The 19,953-nt window shown below is 38.5% G+C and overlaps 2 protein-coding genes across 6 annotated transcripts in view; one reads left to right on the forward strand and one right to left on the reverse strand.

Annotated features, from left to right (window-relative positions):
• LOC126916247 (uncharacterized) overlaps positions 1–14,187 on the reverse strand; it is a 48,450-nt gene extending 34,263 nt beyond the window's left edge. For both annotated transcript variants that reach the window (XM_050721824.1, XM_050721822.1), the window contains exon 1: positions 13,754–14,187. The gene's annotated coding sequence lies outside the window, so the exon portion shown is untranslated. The remainder of the gene's footprint in view (positions 1–13,753) is intronic.
• LOC126916250 (FMRFamide receptor) lies at positions 1,479–19,941 on the forward strand. Of its 4 annotated transcripts, none has more exons than XM_050721829.1 (6): positions 1,479–4,419; positions 6,620–6,761; positions 14,553–15,399; positions 16,173–16,441; positions 16,522–16,711; positions 17,298–19,941. In XM_050721829.1, the coding sequence occupies exons 3-6, from the start codon at positions 15,103–15,105 to the stop codon at positions 17,889–17,891; spliced, it is 1,350 nt and encodes a 449-aa protein (XP_050577786.1). In that variant the 5' UTR covers positions 1,479–4,419; positions 6,620–6,761; positions 14,553–15,102; the 3' UTR covers positions 17,892–19,941. The 4 variants fall into 4 exon arrangements, with proteins under 4 accessions (XP_050577786.1, XP_050577787.1, XP_050577785.1 ...); XM_050721830.1 differs by having other exon boundaries at positions 1,479–2,106; XM_050721828.1 differs by lacking the exon at positions 6,620–6,761.
• The last annotated feature ends 12 nt before the right edge of the window (positions 19,942–19,953 follow it).

The raw sequence follows: 19,953 nt of genomic DNA on the forward strand, positions 1-19,953 counted from the left end.
CGAGACTTTTTCTTCGGACTATTCTTCCATGAATTCCAGGGGATACGATTCGCCGTCCGAAATCCCGCGGGGAAGACAACTTTCAACGAGCAATTTCTCGCGATAAACGGTTATCTTCGTAGCGAAATTTTGGAACATTGGCAACTTTCGAGCTCGGCCACCAACTCTTCTCTATCTGTCATCGACAACGCGACCATCGTAGATCGAACGAGTTACTCGAAATCTCGTTGAAACCAATGTCGTGTTTTCTTTATATGTTTGAAACGTTCGACAGGATCAAGTGTATTTCTTCCAAACGAAATTCTTGACTTTCGTTGATTCCACATGAACGTTCGAGGTCAGGTTGTATCGCGTACGCGTCGTTTCGCGGTAGAGAGATTGCCGATAGCCAAATTCCAAACGTGAAACGAGTTGAGCTCTAGGCGTCGACCAAGCGATCGTGATTGCCCGTGATACTGTAATTAATCGAGCCTGTTACGCGGTAAAATGCTAAAATCGCTCGAGGAATCTCCGGTTGTTCGTCTTTGCTCGTATTTTCCGAATGCAAGGTAGCCTCGGAAGACGAATATTTATGCAGATTTTGCGGTCGAAAGACGAAAATTGTTGCGGTCGAGGAAACGCTTACGCTACTCCGAGGAACGGTATATTAACGAAAAGAGAAGATTAAGGCGATAGGGAGGAAAGATCGCGCTTATCGTACGTACCGAGTACTAACTGGATTTCGAGAGACAAAAATAAAAGAGTAGTCTCGGGATTCAAGCAGTCTCGTAAGAAGCTTTGCATACTAATCGCTGTATCTTAGCCGCGCGAGCACGCTTTCCACGATGGAATCGGAAGCATCGAAGGGCGAAACGTACAAGATCGGACGAGAGGTACGATTAACGATCGAAGAACCAATGCCGGTAGGTCAAGCACCGCGTAGATCGATCCTTTGAGCCGGCTCTGACGTCGCGTCGCGATATGAATGAAAGTAAAGATAGAGAAGGATGGAGGTCGAACGAGAACGAGACGAATCGAAGCGAAGGGAAGAGAGAGGAAAGGTGGAGAAATACGCGGGCGAGAGAGTGGGTGGCGAGAAAACAGAGCCAAGAACTAGAAACGAAATCGGAGAGGGGGAGAAGAGAGAGAGAGAGACTGACAGATCGAACGAGATTAAAGGAAGAAAGAACAGCGAGACAGAGGGTTGATCCTCGTGGGGGAACGACGTCGTAAAAAGAGACGACAGAAGGGAAAAGCGGAAAATAAAAAACAGAAGACAATAGGAAAGAATGGAAACGACGCGTAAAAATGAAGCGACGAAAGAAACAAAGGGTAAAAACAAGGGACGAGGAAGAAGCCGAGGAAAGATGGAAATGAAAAACTATGACGATAGCGAGAAGAACAAAGACGGAGTGACGTAATGCTGGTAGGGGAAAGAGAGAGAGGGAGGAGAAACCGCGCAGGCGGCGTCCACTGCCAGGGTCACTCGTCGTGCGTTCGCGAATGCTCTTGTGCTCGGATCATTCTCTTAGTGGAGCACTCAGTGCGCTGCAAGCGCTCCGAGACTGCGTGTCGACTTTACGACCTCGAACGAAGAAACGGGGGATTCGCGAAAATTCATCTTTTCAATTGCAAGCTACAAATGTGAAAATGAATTTTTCAACGCGGGACCGCTGTACAAAGACTCGAAACGGATCGTAAGAAATTTTTCAGCGAATCGAAAGTCCGCTTCGGGCTGGCGGGATCGAATTTGCGCGATTCGCCCGGCTAAAAAAAGAAAACAAACGAGATAGCGGCACTCGAGTAAAATTCTGAACGAAGATTCGGGGCAAAGTGATATATCGACGGGCGTGCGACGATAATTTTAGAACGAAACTTTTCGTCCGGTTCCAGGTGCCAACAAAACGACAGAGAGACGTATGAACGAACGAGTAAGGTGTAAGCGTGATTAAAAATTGCATCGCGTCAAGGAAGCGAGGGACACGAAGCGTCTCTCGAATCATCGGTGAAAAACAGCGCTCGAAGAATCTTGCAAAGTTCGAAAGTGTAGCCTGTGTTTCAAGATATCGCTGCTGGTGCAACGACGAAGCAATATATACGGGATATCAGGAAGAAACTTTTTCGAAGGTGCGAAAATGGAACACAGATACGCGGCTGTTTTAAAATATCATATCGTCGCGATATCACCACCGCTTTTCCAATCAAAATTTCCTCACGATTAACATTGCGCCTAACTATTCCCACGTTCCTACGCCTACAGTCATTTCTATCAATCTTCGCTCCCTCCGACGATGCGATTCGCGATGTGTTTAAGTAGGTATAAGCAGACTCGGTGTCGTCGTTCAAGTATCGAGTGTCCAAATATCAAAGCTCGAGCCTCTTAGCAAGCCGTTGCTCCGAAAAGGCGTTTTCCCTCGTTACGGATAACCGACCCTTTTTCGATTATCAAGTCTGCTCGCTATCTAGATCGAAATCGCGGTAGAAATTAATTACTAGCGTCGACTTTTCTCGATAACGTTCCACTTGACCACCTTTTTCTACCAATAGTCATTCCGCTAGGATTCGTTGGAATTCGTTCGATTCCTTCGCTTGTTCGTTCGGACTTTGTCTTGCGGTTATGGCGAGTGTAACTTCGGTCGATCGCATAAAAATCGCCGGGTTCCGGATTGAAAAGTCAATCATTCTTTTACGGAGACGTTTTAATTGTGGTGGCCGAATGACAAACTAGCGAGATACTAAGTGTCACGTTTCGAAGAGTTTTGCTATGGAAAAAGAATCGTTCGCAACCACCGGAAGAAAGAAACCGTATGTTTCCATACGGTATAGCATCGACACGTTAATTACAGTTTTATGAATTTTGTTGGCGATTCAAACTCGGAAACAGAACGGATCCGGATCGGTGATTAATAGAAGAATCGATTTCCGTCGAGGCAAAACAATGGCCGAGCAAAGTTTGTTTCAACGAAGGGGCGAATCAAATGTAAATTGCACGGCATTGCGCGACGCGGAACTATTTCACCAGCGAACACGAAATTACATTTTAGCGGGAATCATCGTCACAGAAGCAGTGCTTTCTCGTTCGTCTCGCCTTTTGCAATGACCGATAAACCGCGAGACAGTTACTTCTGACTGATTTTTTCCAGTTCTCGAAGAAATTGATAATTTCGACGTGTCGCGTCGAATTTCAATGAACCCGGGATTGCCATATAGCAGAACGGTTCGATGAACGAAGAACGAATTCGTGTGAAATCTGGTGAAATCACAGAAGAAAGCGGCAAAGTCGAGGCGTTGGGATGCAAAGAAGAAAGGTAAAGGGAATTCGATAATACCGTGATCCCTATGGCGAGTAGCAATCGCAGAGGGATAAACTCGATTATCTCGGCTTCCCGAACAGCGATCATTCTCACGATCTCACACGGAAGAGACACAAAAAGAGATCGTAGCCTCGAGGACCAATCGATCGCGTTAATGCGAAACGACCGTCCAAAGAAAACCGCTTCGATACCACGATATTGCGATAAGGGACGAACGGATGGCAACAATCTACCCGTTTGGCCTTCCCACTTTTTCTCAAGAGGCAAACAGAAGAACCCGAGAAAGTCCGGGTTCAACGGGAACAATCATAATCGACTTTCGAAGCAAACGATTTCAGATCCCTTGGACGTCGTCGACCGCCAAGGGAATCGCATTACGTCTATCGAAAGAAATTAAACTTACGATTATCTACGTGGACGAAGAGCGCGTACAGCGATGATAATTCGCCTCGTGAACAGACATGCAACGCGAACGAAGAGTAAGAGTGAAACGTCCGAGATAGCGGTGATTTTAATCGACGAAGCTAACAAAGTGGAACGATGCGGTTATCAAATACTCGATAGAAACATTGTTTCAGCGATTTCAACGTAAACCAGTAGATCTCCTTTAAGTACAAGACATAGAGAAGCAAAGTTTGCAAGAACTTTTATACAGAACGGTGTGCAAGTTCTCGTTCGAGCGAACGATTTAACGTACCGTCTTGTTCGTTCCATTGTGATCGAAAGAACTCGACTTGTCCCGTATTGGTTAAGCTTAACAGCAGCTCTTTCCCACTAACAAATTTTAATCGGTCTCGTACAGCGAATAGAATTTCGCGAATCTTGGCACGTCGGGAGCCAGAAGGAAACGCGATGTACGTATCTATACACCCCAAAAATCGATGAAAGGAAGGACACGCTGCAGCATCTGACGATAATCTCCGAGACGCGCGTGATCGCGGACACGCATCGACTTGCGACTCTGATTCCTTTTACGTACATTCCCGCGATTCATCCTATGATTCGCTCTCACACGCGATAGCGACGATTGTTAGTCACCGCGAGAGTCGATTAATTATGTCACGGTTTCACGATATGCAAATACGCGCATCTGGATGCGCGGGCTGATACGTCGCCATTCACCCAGGTGAGCACGTCGAATTACCATTAACGATATTCTGCCTATCTTTAAACGTAATCGAGAAATTGCACGATAGATTTAAACGTTACCGAAATGTTCGATGTAATTGAAAGGACGAAAAACCTAGCAAACCTAACTGTCGAAACATGCGAAGGGGAATTAATATTAATACGTATATTTATTGAGCGCAGTAGATAATTAACCCCGTAGATTAATTTCGCCAAAGCAGACAAGTATTTCGGAGATTTCGTGACATTCGGAATTGATTTTGATAAACCGGAATGCAGGTTTTAACGCATCTACGAGAAATTTGAAAGCGTGAAATTGCACAAGATACGCATAGTATGAAAAAATATACAAAATACTCAAAGTATGACGCTTTCTACGATACCCGATACTTGATAAATGGGACAATTTTCTACCGAGGTTCTACTTTCTTCGTTATATTTTGAAGAGCATGAATTTGCGTAAAAATCCGTAGTCTACTAATAACATATTCGATCAACTGTTTCGTGACTGCGCAATAATTAACGGGAATTCGGTGATCGAAACAAGTGCGTTCCGTCGCCCGAACCTATTCGATAGCTGTATCGCCAAACAACGAGAAATTCGTTACACCGATATGCATATCGATGCATACCGACGCTGATTAAATATTTCCTGTGATTTCGAATTTCAGCGTGTCCAGCGTATCTATCGTAGAGTATTAATCGACCTTTGATCCATCGATATTTCGCGTTCTACCATTTCGATAAACATCCGCGGATATCGTCGTAAAGCTTTTTCTTGCCTTTTCCAAGCGTTTCGCCAGCGCCAAAGCGAAGAACATGACAGTTTGATTTGTGGAAACAGTGACGCGTGAGAACACGATGGTCGTCTACGCGATATAAACGAAACGCGTAAGGCAGGAGCAACGGCGATCGAAGAATAATTTTTTCGCGATTTCAAACACATTTCGGTAGTCGTAACGACAGCCAGACCGAGAGACCATTCCGATAATGCGGCGGCAAATAAAACGCGATGTAGGTGGTCCCACGTCGAGGCGAACATGACCGTAACGCTCCTAAATTTGCGATTTACGGCTAAGATTTCGGTGTCAATCGGTTCTACTCGGCCAAGTCGGCAAAGTCCATTGGGGAAAGATTAAACGTTGATACGGTCAGAGGGTACGCGAATTCCCTTTTTCAACGACGATCTATTTGTGTAAAAAAGTCTAATTTTTCACGTAGCCTTGATACGTGTAACTTTGTTCGAAAACAATTTTCACATCTAGGTACGAAAAACGAGCCAAGTATTTCGGACAAATGCGAATAATTTCTTTGCGTCACAGAGTTTCGGAAACACTGATAAATCTTGTCAGCAGCGAAAGCTTCGACGAAAGAATAAATCGCATCAGTCTGCGATTAATCATCTTTGGCTCAACGTACTTCGATATTGCTCGTATTCCTGACGAATTAATTAGTCATTTATCACGAAACAAGGAGGAACGAACAATATGAAACGGCAAACGCAAAACTGTGCTGCTGATTCATTGTGATTTCGGCGTTTAACGGAGCGAAAAATCGCTCTGGTTCGAGCAACGCTTGTTTATATCGAAAGATCTGGAATTAAGACAATCCGTTGAAACGATCAAAATCTAGTTGTGTTTTGTCACAAAATTCGTCAATGCTTATACGCCGGTAACCGACTTGCTCCTCCAAACGAGTATCTTCCACGAAGGGCTGGAATAACCTATTTGATTAAAGTCCTCGGATACCGTGCAGGTTCCATCGATGATTATCCACAAAGTACATCGAAGAAACGATGAAAGAAGAATCGATATGGTAAAATTCACCTAAAAGGAGAACTACTTTGTTAAAAGTTTTAGCAGCTTAACGATGCTAGTAAAGGGACAATAGGAAGAAAAAATCGTTATCAAACGCAATTTACGTCAGTATGGATATTACGCTTGCATTCTAAAATTTTATTCGCATCGTTCGCGTCGTTTCATTAAACGACGTCACACGTTTATGGAAAATTTCAGTCAAATTCTTGCCATGTAGGATGTTAACCATACCTCTCTCGTATTAATAGAAATTTTGCGATCGTCGCTTTTATCTCGTATGTGAAACGTTTCTCTATCTCATGCACAGGTGCGCAGAATCTCGTCAAACTTTAGCTCACGTTGATCACTTGCTTCTATGATTTTTTAATTATCGTCCAACAGGGATTAGCGGAGTTCCCCTTCGATAGAAGACTTTTCCAATTACATTAATACCCGATGATACCGTGGAACAAAACAGTTCTCAAGTGGAAACGACCGACATTGCTCGATTTAATTCGTAGCCGTAATTATTTATAACTATTGGGTAAGTTTGGCCATTTATCCGACTATTGCGTGTAATTTATCCATCGATCGATAATCAATTAAGAATTCGTTAAACGTTTATCACGTATTCGCTCGATAAAATTTTTTTACTAGTCACCGTTGCAACTGACGTCGGAAAATTACCTTCGTATAATATAACAATAAAGTTGCGAGTGGAAAAATCATTTTTATCGAGTTTTCTCGTGGAAGGTAACGTATACGCATTAAAGGTATTTACGTGACGCCACACACCAAGCAATTTTCTTTATCTCGTTTATCGTACCATCACCCGAGGCCAGGATCAAACACGGAATGGAAGGGAACCGATTGCCTCTTCATCGAATTTCGAGAGAAATTCTAAGTGGACGGAATTTTATCTTGCGCGATTACAGAAAGACACTTTATTAATTTCCGTTTTATAATAAATAAGCTGTTACGACGAGAAGAAGGATAAAGGAATTTAAATTATCTCTGTAATATCTACGAGCACAAAGAGAAAATTATTAAGCGAAAAAACAGTCGATCACGCCCTTTGGTTAATAAAATAGCATAGAACGAAAAGAAAACAAAAGATTCGCGGAAATTTGAACAAACCTAAACTCGTTATACCTAAATCTTAAGGGATATCGATTTTCAACGTTGCCGCTCTTCTTTGATAATCAGAGAGATCTATTTACCATGGTGAAACGTACGATAAAAGGTAATTTATCGCGTTCCATCAATTTTATCGTGTTTGAGGCGTAAAGTAAGAAGCGAGTAACTGTGGGAACGTAAAGCAAGCAGAGGTACGAGTCTCCCTAGACGTTCTGTCTGCCTTTCAAACTTCTCTCGCGTTTCTCCTGTAATAAAAAAAAGAAACACGAGAAGAAGCAAGACAAGCAGAGGCAAGGTCTATGTTCGAATGACAAAGGTGAAGATTAGCCAGGTAAATAATCATGTTTGATCTCCCCCGAGAGTCTGACAGTACGCGTCGTGTCTCGAACGAACGATCAAGATAACAGAGACTCTCTTAAGCGCTGCCAAATCCACGTCTTTATAGTCGACAACTTAAACCGTTCCCTTGTAATCGATGTCCCGGCTCGGCTAGAAACAGACGGATGAGAAAAAAGAGCCATTCAATCTGACGAAGAAGATGCGTCATAGGTCGCCTTAAGTGGAGCTTACGGAGAAGGAACGTTAAGGAATTTTATGATAAATTCTTTCCAGCTATCAGAGATATAAGAGAACCAACGAGTATTTGGAGCAGAATTGCCTACTATCTCCACCCACTTAACCAGAAATATTCTTGGAAAATTTGAAATTTATCCGAGATGTATTTAGAAAGAAGAAACACAAAAAGTAGGCTAAACAATGGTAAAGAAAGATAAAAGATCGCTACTTCTCGATTCCGAGATCTCGTTTTAACGCCGAGCAACGTGTAGCACGCTCGTGATGCAGGAATTTGTTTTCAATGTAAATAACGCGATGGTTCTGAAAAAATCGTACACGCGCGATAGATGTACGCGAGAAGCGGAACGGAAAAAAGAAACGAGACGACACGATTAATATCGAAAAAGCTTATCGTCGGCTCGATAAAATGGTCAGCTGTCGCTTTCGTTATTGCCAACCCTCTAAAAATACGTGTAGCTTCAGTCTTCGACTCTTCTCGCTTCGACTCTGAGTCAACTATAGGAACTTCTTATCTAATTTTAACGCGAAACACTGTGCACGCGGATAGAATATCGCGAAGTACGAGAGATTGCACGGCCTTGGCGATTGTGAAATTTGGATCGGGCCTCGTAAACTCGAAACTCAGCATGTTTACGAGAAAATTTGCCGATTAGCAGATACGTACGCTACCTGTAAACGATTCTATAACTCTGCTATGACATCGCTGTAACACTCTCCTTCGCTTTCAATTAATCGCCAGATGTTCGCAGCTTTCTATTTCACTTTCAAACATCGACGCGACGTTTACGATCAACTAATCATTCGCGCTCGTAGTTCCTCCGTTACTCGTTCGTTCCTACGAATAAAAAAATTCCAGTCTGATACTTTTCGACGCTTTCGATAAGCAATTTCCGTTTCGTAAATGAAGCGAGTATCGTAAACGTAAGCGACCATCGTGAATCCCAATACTCGTCGAAGAAACACACTCGAAGACAGAAGGAAATTAAAGGCGAAAAATTTCCCGAAAGCCGTGACATTTACGAAATGGCACGTGCGTAAGAATGACGAGGTTTTCGTAGAACACAGTGACTATAGCGTACCGAAAATAATCCACATGCCATCGTGCCACTTTTGTACGTACGATCGTGTCTGGATCTTTTGAAAAATAAAATTCTGAGTGGCGAGAAACGGTACGCGTCTAAAAATGATACCAGCGATATTTTCTTTCTGTTAATCCGTCCCAACCTAGCGCCAGTTACCTCGTGTTCGAATGCTACCAAGAAAGAGAGAAAGAAGGTAGTACCAAGCAGATCCAGTGAATTTAGTTTTGTTGATGTGTGTAAAAGGAGGACGTAACGGAGACCGGAGACACGCCGTCTGATCTTAAACGGCTGTTACCACTTATCGCATTCCCATCTCGTGCCGCGGTTACTCCACTTTCCGTGGCCAATGAAACCGAACGATAATCCAGCAGCAGCTGACTCTTTCGTATTTCTCGTTACACGAACGTGTACCGTTATATTTTTGACAATGACGCGACCGCGAAGGCTCGATTCGAGCCATCTGCTTCTAGTTGAACGACAGCAATCGTAAAAGAAAAAAATGAAAACAAGCACACGTATCAAAAGGAACATTACGCGAAAAATAGAAAAAAAAGTATGAACGATGAATGAACGTGATATCTTGCAAGTCGAAACTTTCTTTCCTACGGCTACCGAGTTTTCCTTTTCAAGGAAAAACCGTGCTAAAACTCGTGACACGATTTCTAGCTTCCTAATAGTTGTGTATGAGTGAGAAGACACGTTAGATGTTGTTCACACTTGGAGGTTATTACTTATAAGTGACGGTAATACCGTCTCATTTCCTGGCTGCTCCACTTTGCAAGAGCAACGAGATCAGTAGCCTCGACACAATGCGACCGATTTACCAAAGTCGATTTAATGAAACGCCACTTTTGTCTCGTTGACTTTGCGGTCAGGAATTTACGAAAACGTAAATTCGAAGAATCGTGTTCGCTGCTGATACGAAACCGCTGTTCTACCGTTTGTAAACATATAGTGATTATTCGTCAGCCATTTCACTCTGATCTATCAATATCTCTAGTTGTGCATTTGTACGCGTAGCTGATACAACGATATAAATATCGCCTTTAACCGTGAATTATTCTCTCGACAACTACCATTGCGCAAAAGTGGAAACGAAAAGGAGTTAGCAGCTCGAAATACTTCGACCAATAGTATCTAACATTTTGTAAATGTGACACCGATATCAAACTTTCCTTTCGTATAATAGCAATTTATAGAATTAATTACGACGATTCGAAGAATATTCATCGAGTTCTTCGATACCGTCAGTGAATTGAGCGGTCGTTTGACGAACCGTAACAAGTACAAGCCCGCAAATAATAATTTAAGGTCGAAGATGTCTTAACGACTTTATTAGTCTTCTTGCCGTAATTACGACTCGGTCATTAATTATGATAACATAATTTGGTTCGCCGACCTGGTTGAAAACCAATATCGATATTGATCTTATCGTTACACCGAGGTTACCGCATCCATACTTCCAACCATTTCATGCGAGAATTACGTACTTTCCTCTATATCTATTTCCCGAACGATATTACGAAAACTATTCGTACAAGTTCGACCAACCTAATTTGCGTCCCGTAAAAGAGAGAGCTCCATTTCCGCTATTGTCGATAAGATAGCATAATTCTGTCGAAGGTTGAATGAAACATTCATAGACCGCTTTATGAAACTTGCATCACAAAACGAAACAACGAGAAAGCATCTGGATACCATAGTGCGGATAAAAGAACCAACATCGGCAGATTCATTTTTATGCAACGAGAGGCCAACCCGATGAGACGTTTTCATTAAACTGTTAATTCAAGCAACGATGTACGCAGTCGTTAGCCTTAATGGTGATTAAAGCGACGTGGCTGATGCACCGTGTACTCGGTCACCGAGTATCTCTCCATGTCATTTGCACGCAATCAAAATTAACTAGAGATATATCCGCAAAAATTGGTTCAAACTTGCAGCCCTTGTAAAAGATGCGTAGCTCGTATGCGTAGCTATTATTTGGCTGCCTCGAAGACGAAACTATGTCTAACGAATATTTATAGAAGATGATGATAATTTCTGCGTAATGTTCTCGCGAGGAACCCGCTATGCGTCACGATAAAACGACGATAGTTACTTAACTTCCTCAAAATCCAATATACCGCAAAAGCTAATTCACGAGTGAATTTCAAGCAATTCCATTACGGACTACCGGCATCGTGAAAAATTTTCAAGATAATTCAGGTTAAACGAGGCAGCGACTATTTCGCACGAGTGAACACGATTTTCCATAAAATAGATAAAACGTGACGACTATGGTCCGAATATATTCTCGTGCTTAGTCACGGTGGGTCGATGTATTTACTTACCGAGTTCGGAAAATAATTCGACAATGTTTCTAATTGTTTCGATTCAGTCGCGTCTCTACCATCGTCGCGTAATGTCGATTATTATGTTCAACTAAGATACCACGATATAGACGTAATTTTTATCGCTTAACGAATTCTAAACGCTTTCGCTGAATAAGTATTCGAACCGCCAAAAACGATCAATTATTTAAGAAATCTATTTAAAATGTTACGACTACGTAATAAGCGATTCGAACTTGTAGAATAAATTGCGCGAAAGTGATTCTCCGATTAGAGCGGAGAACATGGACGTACTGCGACAAATTCGTACCACGAGAGATAATACGATTTACTAAACGTGTTCAAATCCTATTTCTTGAAAATGAAGCTTTAAACGGAAGAATTTTATTCTCCATTTTCGACTTATTTTCACAATGTAAAATGAAAGTTCCTGTCGATTAGCCATGTTCGAGCATACTTGATAAATTTTCAAACACCATTTTCTCGAAAACTAGGCCGAGTGTGTAAACATGTTGTTCTATACTTTTCTTCTTAGTTTTCCGCAAGAAATCGCGTAGTATTCGTACTTTCACGTGTTATTCGGCCGAATCCTGTAACTAGACGCAAGCACGATCGCTCGATCTTTGATATTTTCAAGAGAACAGCTAGAGTTTTCGAAATTATGCGTGTTGATATATTGGCTCTCCGTAACAGAGGGTAATATAGCCCCCGGGGAGCATATTGCTCTCCATTAACATATTAATGTTGTTTCATTTTTTATTCGTATTATAATCACATAGACAAGTGCCGCGGACAAATATTTATCGGAGATCGAGAAGGTTCTACAGCCTAAAAGAAGGATATTCTCATAACGAGCACATAGTGAATGCGCATCGTGCGATAAAGAAAGAATATGCGGTGTGATTTTTGTATATAAGCAGAAGAATTTGCTTTGTTTATTTTTGATCTTAAAAAAATGATTTTTGTCAGGGAGCCATATTACCCTCGCTTTTGTACAAGCCCCAAAAACGACTTCTTTTCACAGAGCATGTGACGTTCGATTAAATTGTTTTTCTTCTACCTTTAATTACTTTCTCTTTCTTTTTTTGCCATTCGTCAGAGATAACCTTGTTGGTTTACGAACATTTTACGCGAAGGTTTAAAGCAGTTTAAGTTATCAATCAGATTTTAGGAAGAAATATAAAACTGGGTGTCATATTACCACCCTTTACCACTCTACTCGTGACAATTTATCCAGAACAAGAAACTAGAATTTCGCGAGAACAAAAGTGAACGACGGCACTTGGCTCCTCGAAAGTTTGATTAAAAACGTAAGCGTTGCCAATGAGACTCTCGCTCGTGCAGCACATTCGTGAGAGATACGCGATAAAGTTAAATTTCTTAAATGGTCTCGATTCTTGCTTCGAAAACTTTTCTTTCCCGTTCTTTCTTCTTACATTTCTCTTTTCTTTTCCTCTTTCTTTTTGCCAACCGAAGATATCGAGTTTAATCGCTTGTCGATGATAAACGCTCGATCGTTTCTACTTTATTTCGTCCACTAAACTGTCTATCGCTGCGAATTTGTCTGCAAACTGTCTAAAACGAATCTGAATCGACGCTTTCAAGTTTAAACGGCATTTGATAGCTTCTATCGAAAACAACGGTACATCGATGCGTTGAATCGGTATTGTATCGAAAAGGGAAACTCTCGTTCGTTCGCAAAATCAACGACACGGACATTAGGAAAGGACGAATCAACGATTGGTTGAAACGTACCAATCGATACTCGAAATGGCGGAAATTGTATCGAACCGATCGTTCGATCGATTTAACAGCGATGCCTTGCCCTCTATGTCGTACCAACTTGCTTTACCAATCGATATCCTTAGATCCCTAGATATTAATCCTTTTATTAAATTTATTAAACTTTTCTGTATAGAAAGTTCTCGCTATTTCCACAGGTTGATACTTCGTCTCGACAAATGCAGTGACTCGCGAAAATATTCGAACACCTATGTTAGTACAGAAAATTGTTCGCTATACATACTGTATATATGAGTTATACGAAACTTCTTGAAGATGATTTCCAAGAATCTTATAATTAATTCATCGAAAAATCACAAAGTCGATCGAAAAATGTAGAAACGTAGAAGAGGCATTTATCGCAAACATAAATAAATATGATAAAGCGAGAATAGTGGTCTTAAATGCATGTATGATTGCAACGAATATCTTTTAATTTCTATATACATTTGCAGATTCGTTTAAAATTTTACCGATTTACCATGATGGCACTGTGTCGTTATAGCGCTAATAGACTTTTAAAAATTATTCGTGCAAAGTTTTTATCAGTGCTCAAACACTTTCGTGCGCCGCTATATATTCTACGCATGCATTATTTATAAAAACTTCTAAGATTTTTGACTTACAGACACTCTAGTAGCGTCGCAGCTTCTTAATCCGACCGGCCTTTTCGATGTAAAATGGCAGGCAAGCGTTCAAACGCTCTCGTTTTGTTGTAAAACACGGCTTCGTTTTTTCCTCTCATTGTACTTTCATAATTCGTTCATTCCGCTCGTTCGTTTCACTTCACCGTTGATATCTAAAGCTTTGTTATCGGTTGAACCATTGAAGCTCGAAACTCACGAAATCACTGGATCACAGATAGTGGATGTGGTTCGCCAGTTACGTTTACTCCCTTCTCTCCGCTGCTACTGTTTACCGAATAAGGTCGATGTCAATGCCTACAAATACACTTCCGCGATATAGAAACATATGTATTGTTTTCGCGTCGGGAAAGCCGACAAACTTTCGGTCAATTCGATCAACACTTGACGCACGGTTTTTGAATGTTACGCGATTAAGGACACATAACATAAGTTACATAAGTTCCAATGCGCGTTGTATTGTCTTTTAAAAAGAAACAGGGCGCGACAATCCCGATCTCTGGCGGTGCATATTAGAATTTTATTCCCATTACACACGATACATATATACATTTATATATATTATATAGTTTTACATTTATTTATTATTATATCAATACAAGTTATAAGAATTAAATTAAAATGTTTATATTTATATTACAATATTTACGTACATGTATTTATTATATACATATACATATACATACATAAATATACGTATATACTTACTTAAATGTGTATTACGTATATTGCAGCCAATAAAAACAAATGAGAAATTACATTTCATATTTTTCGATTACAGATTCCTGAAAATAGAAAACTGGAAATAGGGAGACGAGTATCAAACTGTGAAATTATAATATATCGCAGATGTACACACAAGAAGTTAACAAAACTGTCATGAAGATCAAGCAAATCGAATTAGAATCGATACTGTTTCAGAACACGCGAGAACGATACGAAACTAGATAACACTTTGGGATCTCGATAAAATATTCGTCATGTTACCAAAACTATTAGTTCTCGGCTCTCACAAGGTCAAAAGGTAGTGAGAGTCGAATTAAAATAATAATAAGACGAACGTATTAAGATTACGTGCTGAAGAATTGAATCGAACATAAGCTTAAATCGTTCGAAGCAAAGTAACAAAGACAAATTCATTCCCGAGTGAATCTTCTCCTGAAAGAAAAATCTACAGTGAAAAAACGATCTAATTACATAGGTACTGATATGTATATAAGTGATAAAGACAAGAAATATTTTTGAAGAGTGAAGCATGAGATTGAAAGGAAATAAAGAAAAAGACTGATGAAGAATCGGGTGAAAAGAGAAAACGGAGATACTTGAAAACGATGGAAACAAGCCTAAAAATTTTCAACAGCACCAGTTACTACGATGCTGGACAATTATTGGAAAATTTATCGATTAAAGAGACCACGAGAGAACCACTCGAATGTAAACAAGAAATCAATTCGAACGGTCTGTTTGATTTCATTATCTATGGCGTGCTGATGAACCTGATCGGTCTTTTTGGGATATTCGGTAACGCGATTTCGATGATCATTCTCTCGAGGCCGCAAATGAAATCGTCCATCAATTACTTGTTAATTGGCCTAGCCAGATGCGACACCGTCTTAATTATCATTTCGGTAAGTAAGTTTGTTAGTCGGAACGTTTAGAGAACTGAACGATCACTTTTGAATCGTGTCGACAAAATATTTTACACGGAAGTTACTAAACGCTCAACTTGAAACTTTAAAAAATTTACGCCACCATTATCTTCTAAAGACGAGAGAGTAGCTTAAAAGGACTAGGTAAAGAAGAATCTTAAATTGCAACCACCTACAAAGCAAATGGGAGATACATAATTCTTTGCGCGATAGAATATACGAACGTTCAGTCACCGTGAATTTATAACTACGGGCCAATCTCTGGAATAAAGTTACTTGGATACAGATTACGATGAACACCTCGTTAATTTATTGCTCTTTGTCAAATGCTAGCGAAGACACAAACAAGTTATAATACATATGCTCTATTAATTATTAATAAAAATAATGATTGTTAATTGAAATTTCTAATTTCGGTAAAAATACGCGTATCTATGAATCGTCACATTTCACGAATCGCCATAATTTCGAAATCAGTATCAAAAGATATTTTAGATAATAGATAGATAAAGATACCTGCAGATAATTTAAATACAATTTATACGCGCGAAAATATGACGTTTTTAGAGACTTCGTCCAATTTATTAATAACTCTAGAGAGTGAGAGAGAGAGAGAGAGAAATCCGTTTTAATTGTTAATGAAAAATTCGCTTTCATCAAACTCTAAACAGCTTTCGTTATATCGCTAAAATGATAAGCAAAAAAAGAAAAGATAAAGTATTAAGTGAAAAGAAAGTTTATGACATTTTCAGATATTAATTTACGGCTTACCTGTTATTTATACGTACACTGGCCAGCTGTTCGACTACAAGTTCATCGTGTACCCGAAGATAGTCCGATTCTTGTATCCATTATCATGCATAGCGCAAATAGCAACGGTGTACTTGACTCTAACTGTGACTCTAGAGAGATATATCGCAGTATGTCATCCTTTACAAGCTAGGTCTTTTTGTACATACGGACGAGCTCGAGTAGCTGTATTGGTTATCGTGCTATTTTCCTTTATTTACAATCTACCAAAGTGAGTAATTTCACTTCCACCCGATTTAAGCTTGAATTACATCACTAATATAAAATACATTCTTTTTATCTTTTTTACAGATTTTGGGAGGTAGATTACTATGCGGAAGTTCATTGGAAGTACAATGTTACTATATACTGCATATATCCGGCGGAATTGAGAAGCAACAACTTGTATGTCATCGTTTACGTTCACTGGATGTATTTCTTTATTTGTTACCTGTTTCCCTTTCTTGCTTTGGTGATATTCAACGCTGCCATTTACCAAAGGGTAAGTCAAATAAATCGTGTCGTGTCGTTTAAAGAAAACCAAAATTTCGGTAATATCTTAATATCGCGGATTATTATTATTTTCAAAACATAGAGTACTTCAAATCCATTTATTATTTCCAAGTTATTATACAGAGTATCACCGTAAAAGAGAAGAAACTATAATGCAAATGCGACATTGCAATTCCTAACACACGTACGAGCATACCTATTTGGAGCAAACTTTATAAATGCATACACTTCAGAATGCAACTATGAATACAGGTTTTATCATGTTCGATTTTCCAACTCGCTCAATTCTCTTGCACATGCAGTCACTCTTTTATTTACTAAGCTCTATTTCTCTTCAATCTTCCATATCTATTCAGAATCTTTATGAATCATTGCCGAACTTGTTTTAATCATTCTGCATAGCTGAGCGAATGCGAAATTAATTACATCTCTTTTTTCACAAGCTGATTTGTTGTATCTGATTCGTATAAAATTTATTTCATTTCGAATCAAGCGAAGGTAACACTGCTCTAAAAAATAAATTACCTCTTACTACAAATAGATATTGATTATAAAATTATAATGCGATGTTTCAGGTGAGAAAAGCAAATAGAGATTTGCAACAGCTTTCTCGACATCAAAGACGCGAAATCGGACTAGCAACCATGTTACTTTGCGTGGTGATCGTTTTCCTAATCTGTAACATCCTACCGCTAGCCTCAAACATTCACGAGACCTTCTTCAGCGATCCGCCACATTGGTTGGTGCAGACAGGCAATCTTCTCGTGACAATTAATAGTAGCATCAATTTCATTATCTACGTGATCTTCGGTAGGAAATTCAAAAGGATATTTTTGAAGCTGTTTTGCAATTCAAAGTTATTCCGACCTGGCAGAGACAGTCCAGAATTTCAAACTTACGACGAGTCGATCGTTACCAATATGACCAATATAGAATTAAGGAACTCTATCAGACATTATCACGTAAACAGATCGAGTACTATCAACAGGAATAACAATGTCTCGAATGGCAGTATGCGACAAAGCGTGAAAATATCAGCAAGACCAGCCAGTCCAGGACCTTGTGTGTATTATCCTGCAAGGAGCCCTGTCAGAAGCCCTAGTCAGATCTCCGCAACATCAAGTACACAGAATGGATGGAGTAAAAAAGATGTAAATTCTTCTTTGTAATAAATCTTAAATATTTAATCTAATCGCAATAAGTCGACGATCATTCGTGAATAACAATGAATATCTTTTGTGCACCAAACAAGATGAAATAAGAAAATCTTTTTGTACAAAAATCATTCAAATTGAACGTAATCAGATAAGCTTGAAAATATTGGTGTTTATCTGTCTTGCTAGTTAATTTTCGGACAAAAAACAGCATCGATATTGTAAATTTATTCTCATATGTTATTAAATAATAATTCAATCTCTTGAATTATTTCAATTTTTATTTAAGTTTTACGTACACTTGTTATCTTTCTTCTTCTTTTTTTTTACAGTTACCATCGATAAAATAATTTACACATACTTATTTTTATAAAGACTTTAATATCATATAATAATCACAGAAATTTCAGAAATGCGATGCATTTTGTCACAGATTTCATACAACTGCTTCATAATGTACATATTGTATACGAGACATTTTATCATCGTAATGAATAAACATTACTTAAATATGTGTAAAAGGTCATCATTCTCCGAGGTTTGATGCACGAATTAGGAAGAAAATAATAAAATTTGAAAAAACATATTTTTCGACTATTAGACAAACAAAAGATATTCAGTAACAAGAATATTGTTGAAAAAACAAAACATAAATCAGTACGTGTTTACTTGTTACAAAACGTATAAAAGGAGTGATTACCTTATACAAGCATAAAATTATTTCTTATAAGTAACTGATATATATATATATATATATATATATATATATCAGTTACGAAATAATTTTATATTGATATATATATATTAGTTATGAAACGCATATATATGTAAAAAGGCATTCTCGCGTTGTTGTAATTCACAAAAATTTTAGCAAGTTGTAAATATACTCAAACTATTTTGATATGTTTAAATAGAGACTTATAGGTGAGACTTATTTTTGTTGTATAAGTTATATCTATAATGTCCACTATCTTTTCTGAAAACAGGCATTGAAAGTGAAATGACCAAAATAAGATCAACGTTCCCCATTACTCCTATTCTTATAAAGAAGCTGAATTTATTTGTAAACAAGAATCAAAAATTTACGCAAATACAGTATTATCAACATTTCTTCAGCACTGCTTACACTGCTTGAACGAATGTAAATAATATCCAAATACGATAGGAATAAAATTTCACTCGATTTTGTATCTTGAAAAGGATAAAAAATAGATAAATATTTAGATCGCGAAACAATTCGGTTATTTCGAAACGTCATTTATAATAGAATACTTGGATGTGTATAACCGAAACATTGAAACACAAAAATATTGTATTCGTTATAGCTCACTTATTATTCTAAGATGCTAAGGTGTATTATACTGATCAAAAAAATAAAAAACATTCATATATGTAATAATTAATATTTATGTTTGTCATATAACGGTCTTCCCTCCGTGTAAAATAAGCACGTTATTCACTTCATTGAAATCTTTTATCTCATAACTAAAAAAGTATGCCTGTATTTTTATTTTTTTAGATCTATACCTTAGTACTTTAGAATGGAATACAAACATGTACCTGAAATTATTTACTATGAGTAGATCGTTTAGATTCTTTTATATTATGTCGCAATAATTCTTCTGTGAACTTCGATATACTTTTGTTAAGAATATTTCATGTAAAAGGAGATATACATGTTATCAATATATTTCGTTCTATTATTTCTATCAAGCGTACAAACTTTTATAAGCAACACAAAATGTTACAAATGATATGTATAAATACAAAAAACGAGAACTGATTTGGTTAGAACTTCGTGATGAATTTTGATTGATTTGAATTTAAAAGGAAAAACATTTGGCAACGAAATTACATCATTCTTAAAGTAGTAATATCAAAATTTAGGGTTAAATAGGGGGAAAATAAACGCTCTCATAGTTATATGATAAAAAAATAGTATGAAACACATAAATATACATTATATTCTAATCACAAGGTTCCAATTAACAGGTAATTAAATTCGAAATTATTGTGATTATATAAATACATAGATGTATAGGCAATAAAAATATATCATCATAAATTAATTGTAGAT

Source organism: Bombus affinis, chromosome 5 (assembly GCF_024516045.1).
Source record: "Bombus affinis isolate iyBomAffi1 chromosome 5, iyBomAffi1.2, whole genome shotgun sequence".
NCBI classification, from domain to species: Eukaryota; Metazoa; Arthropoda; class Insecta; order Hymenoptera; family Apidae; genus Bombus; species Bombus affinis.

Excerpts from the sequence above, each read along its gene's own strand:
- LOC126916250 (XM_050721829.1), top strand. The coding sequence starts at position 15,103 with ATGGAAACAAGCCTAAAAATTTTCAACAGCACCAGTTACTACGATGCT. Across the intron at positions 16,442-16,521 it reads TTTATTTACAATCTACCAAA|ATTTTGGGAGGTAGATTACT; the intron begins GTGAGTAATTTC and ends TCTTTTTTACAG. Across the intron at positions 16,712-17,297 it reads ACGCTGCCATTTACCAAAGG|GTGAGAAAAGCAAATAGAGA; the intron begins GTAAGTCAAATA and ends GCGATGTTTCAG.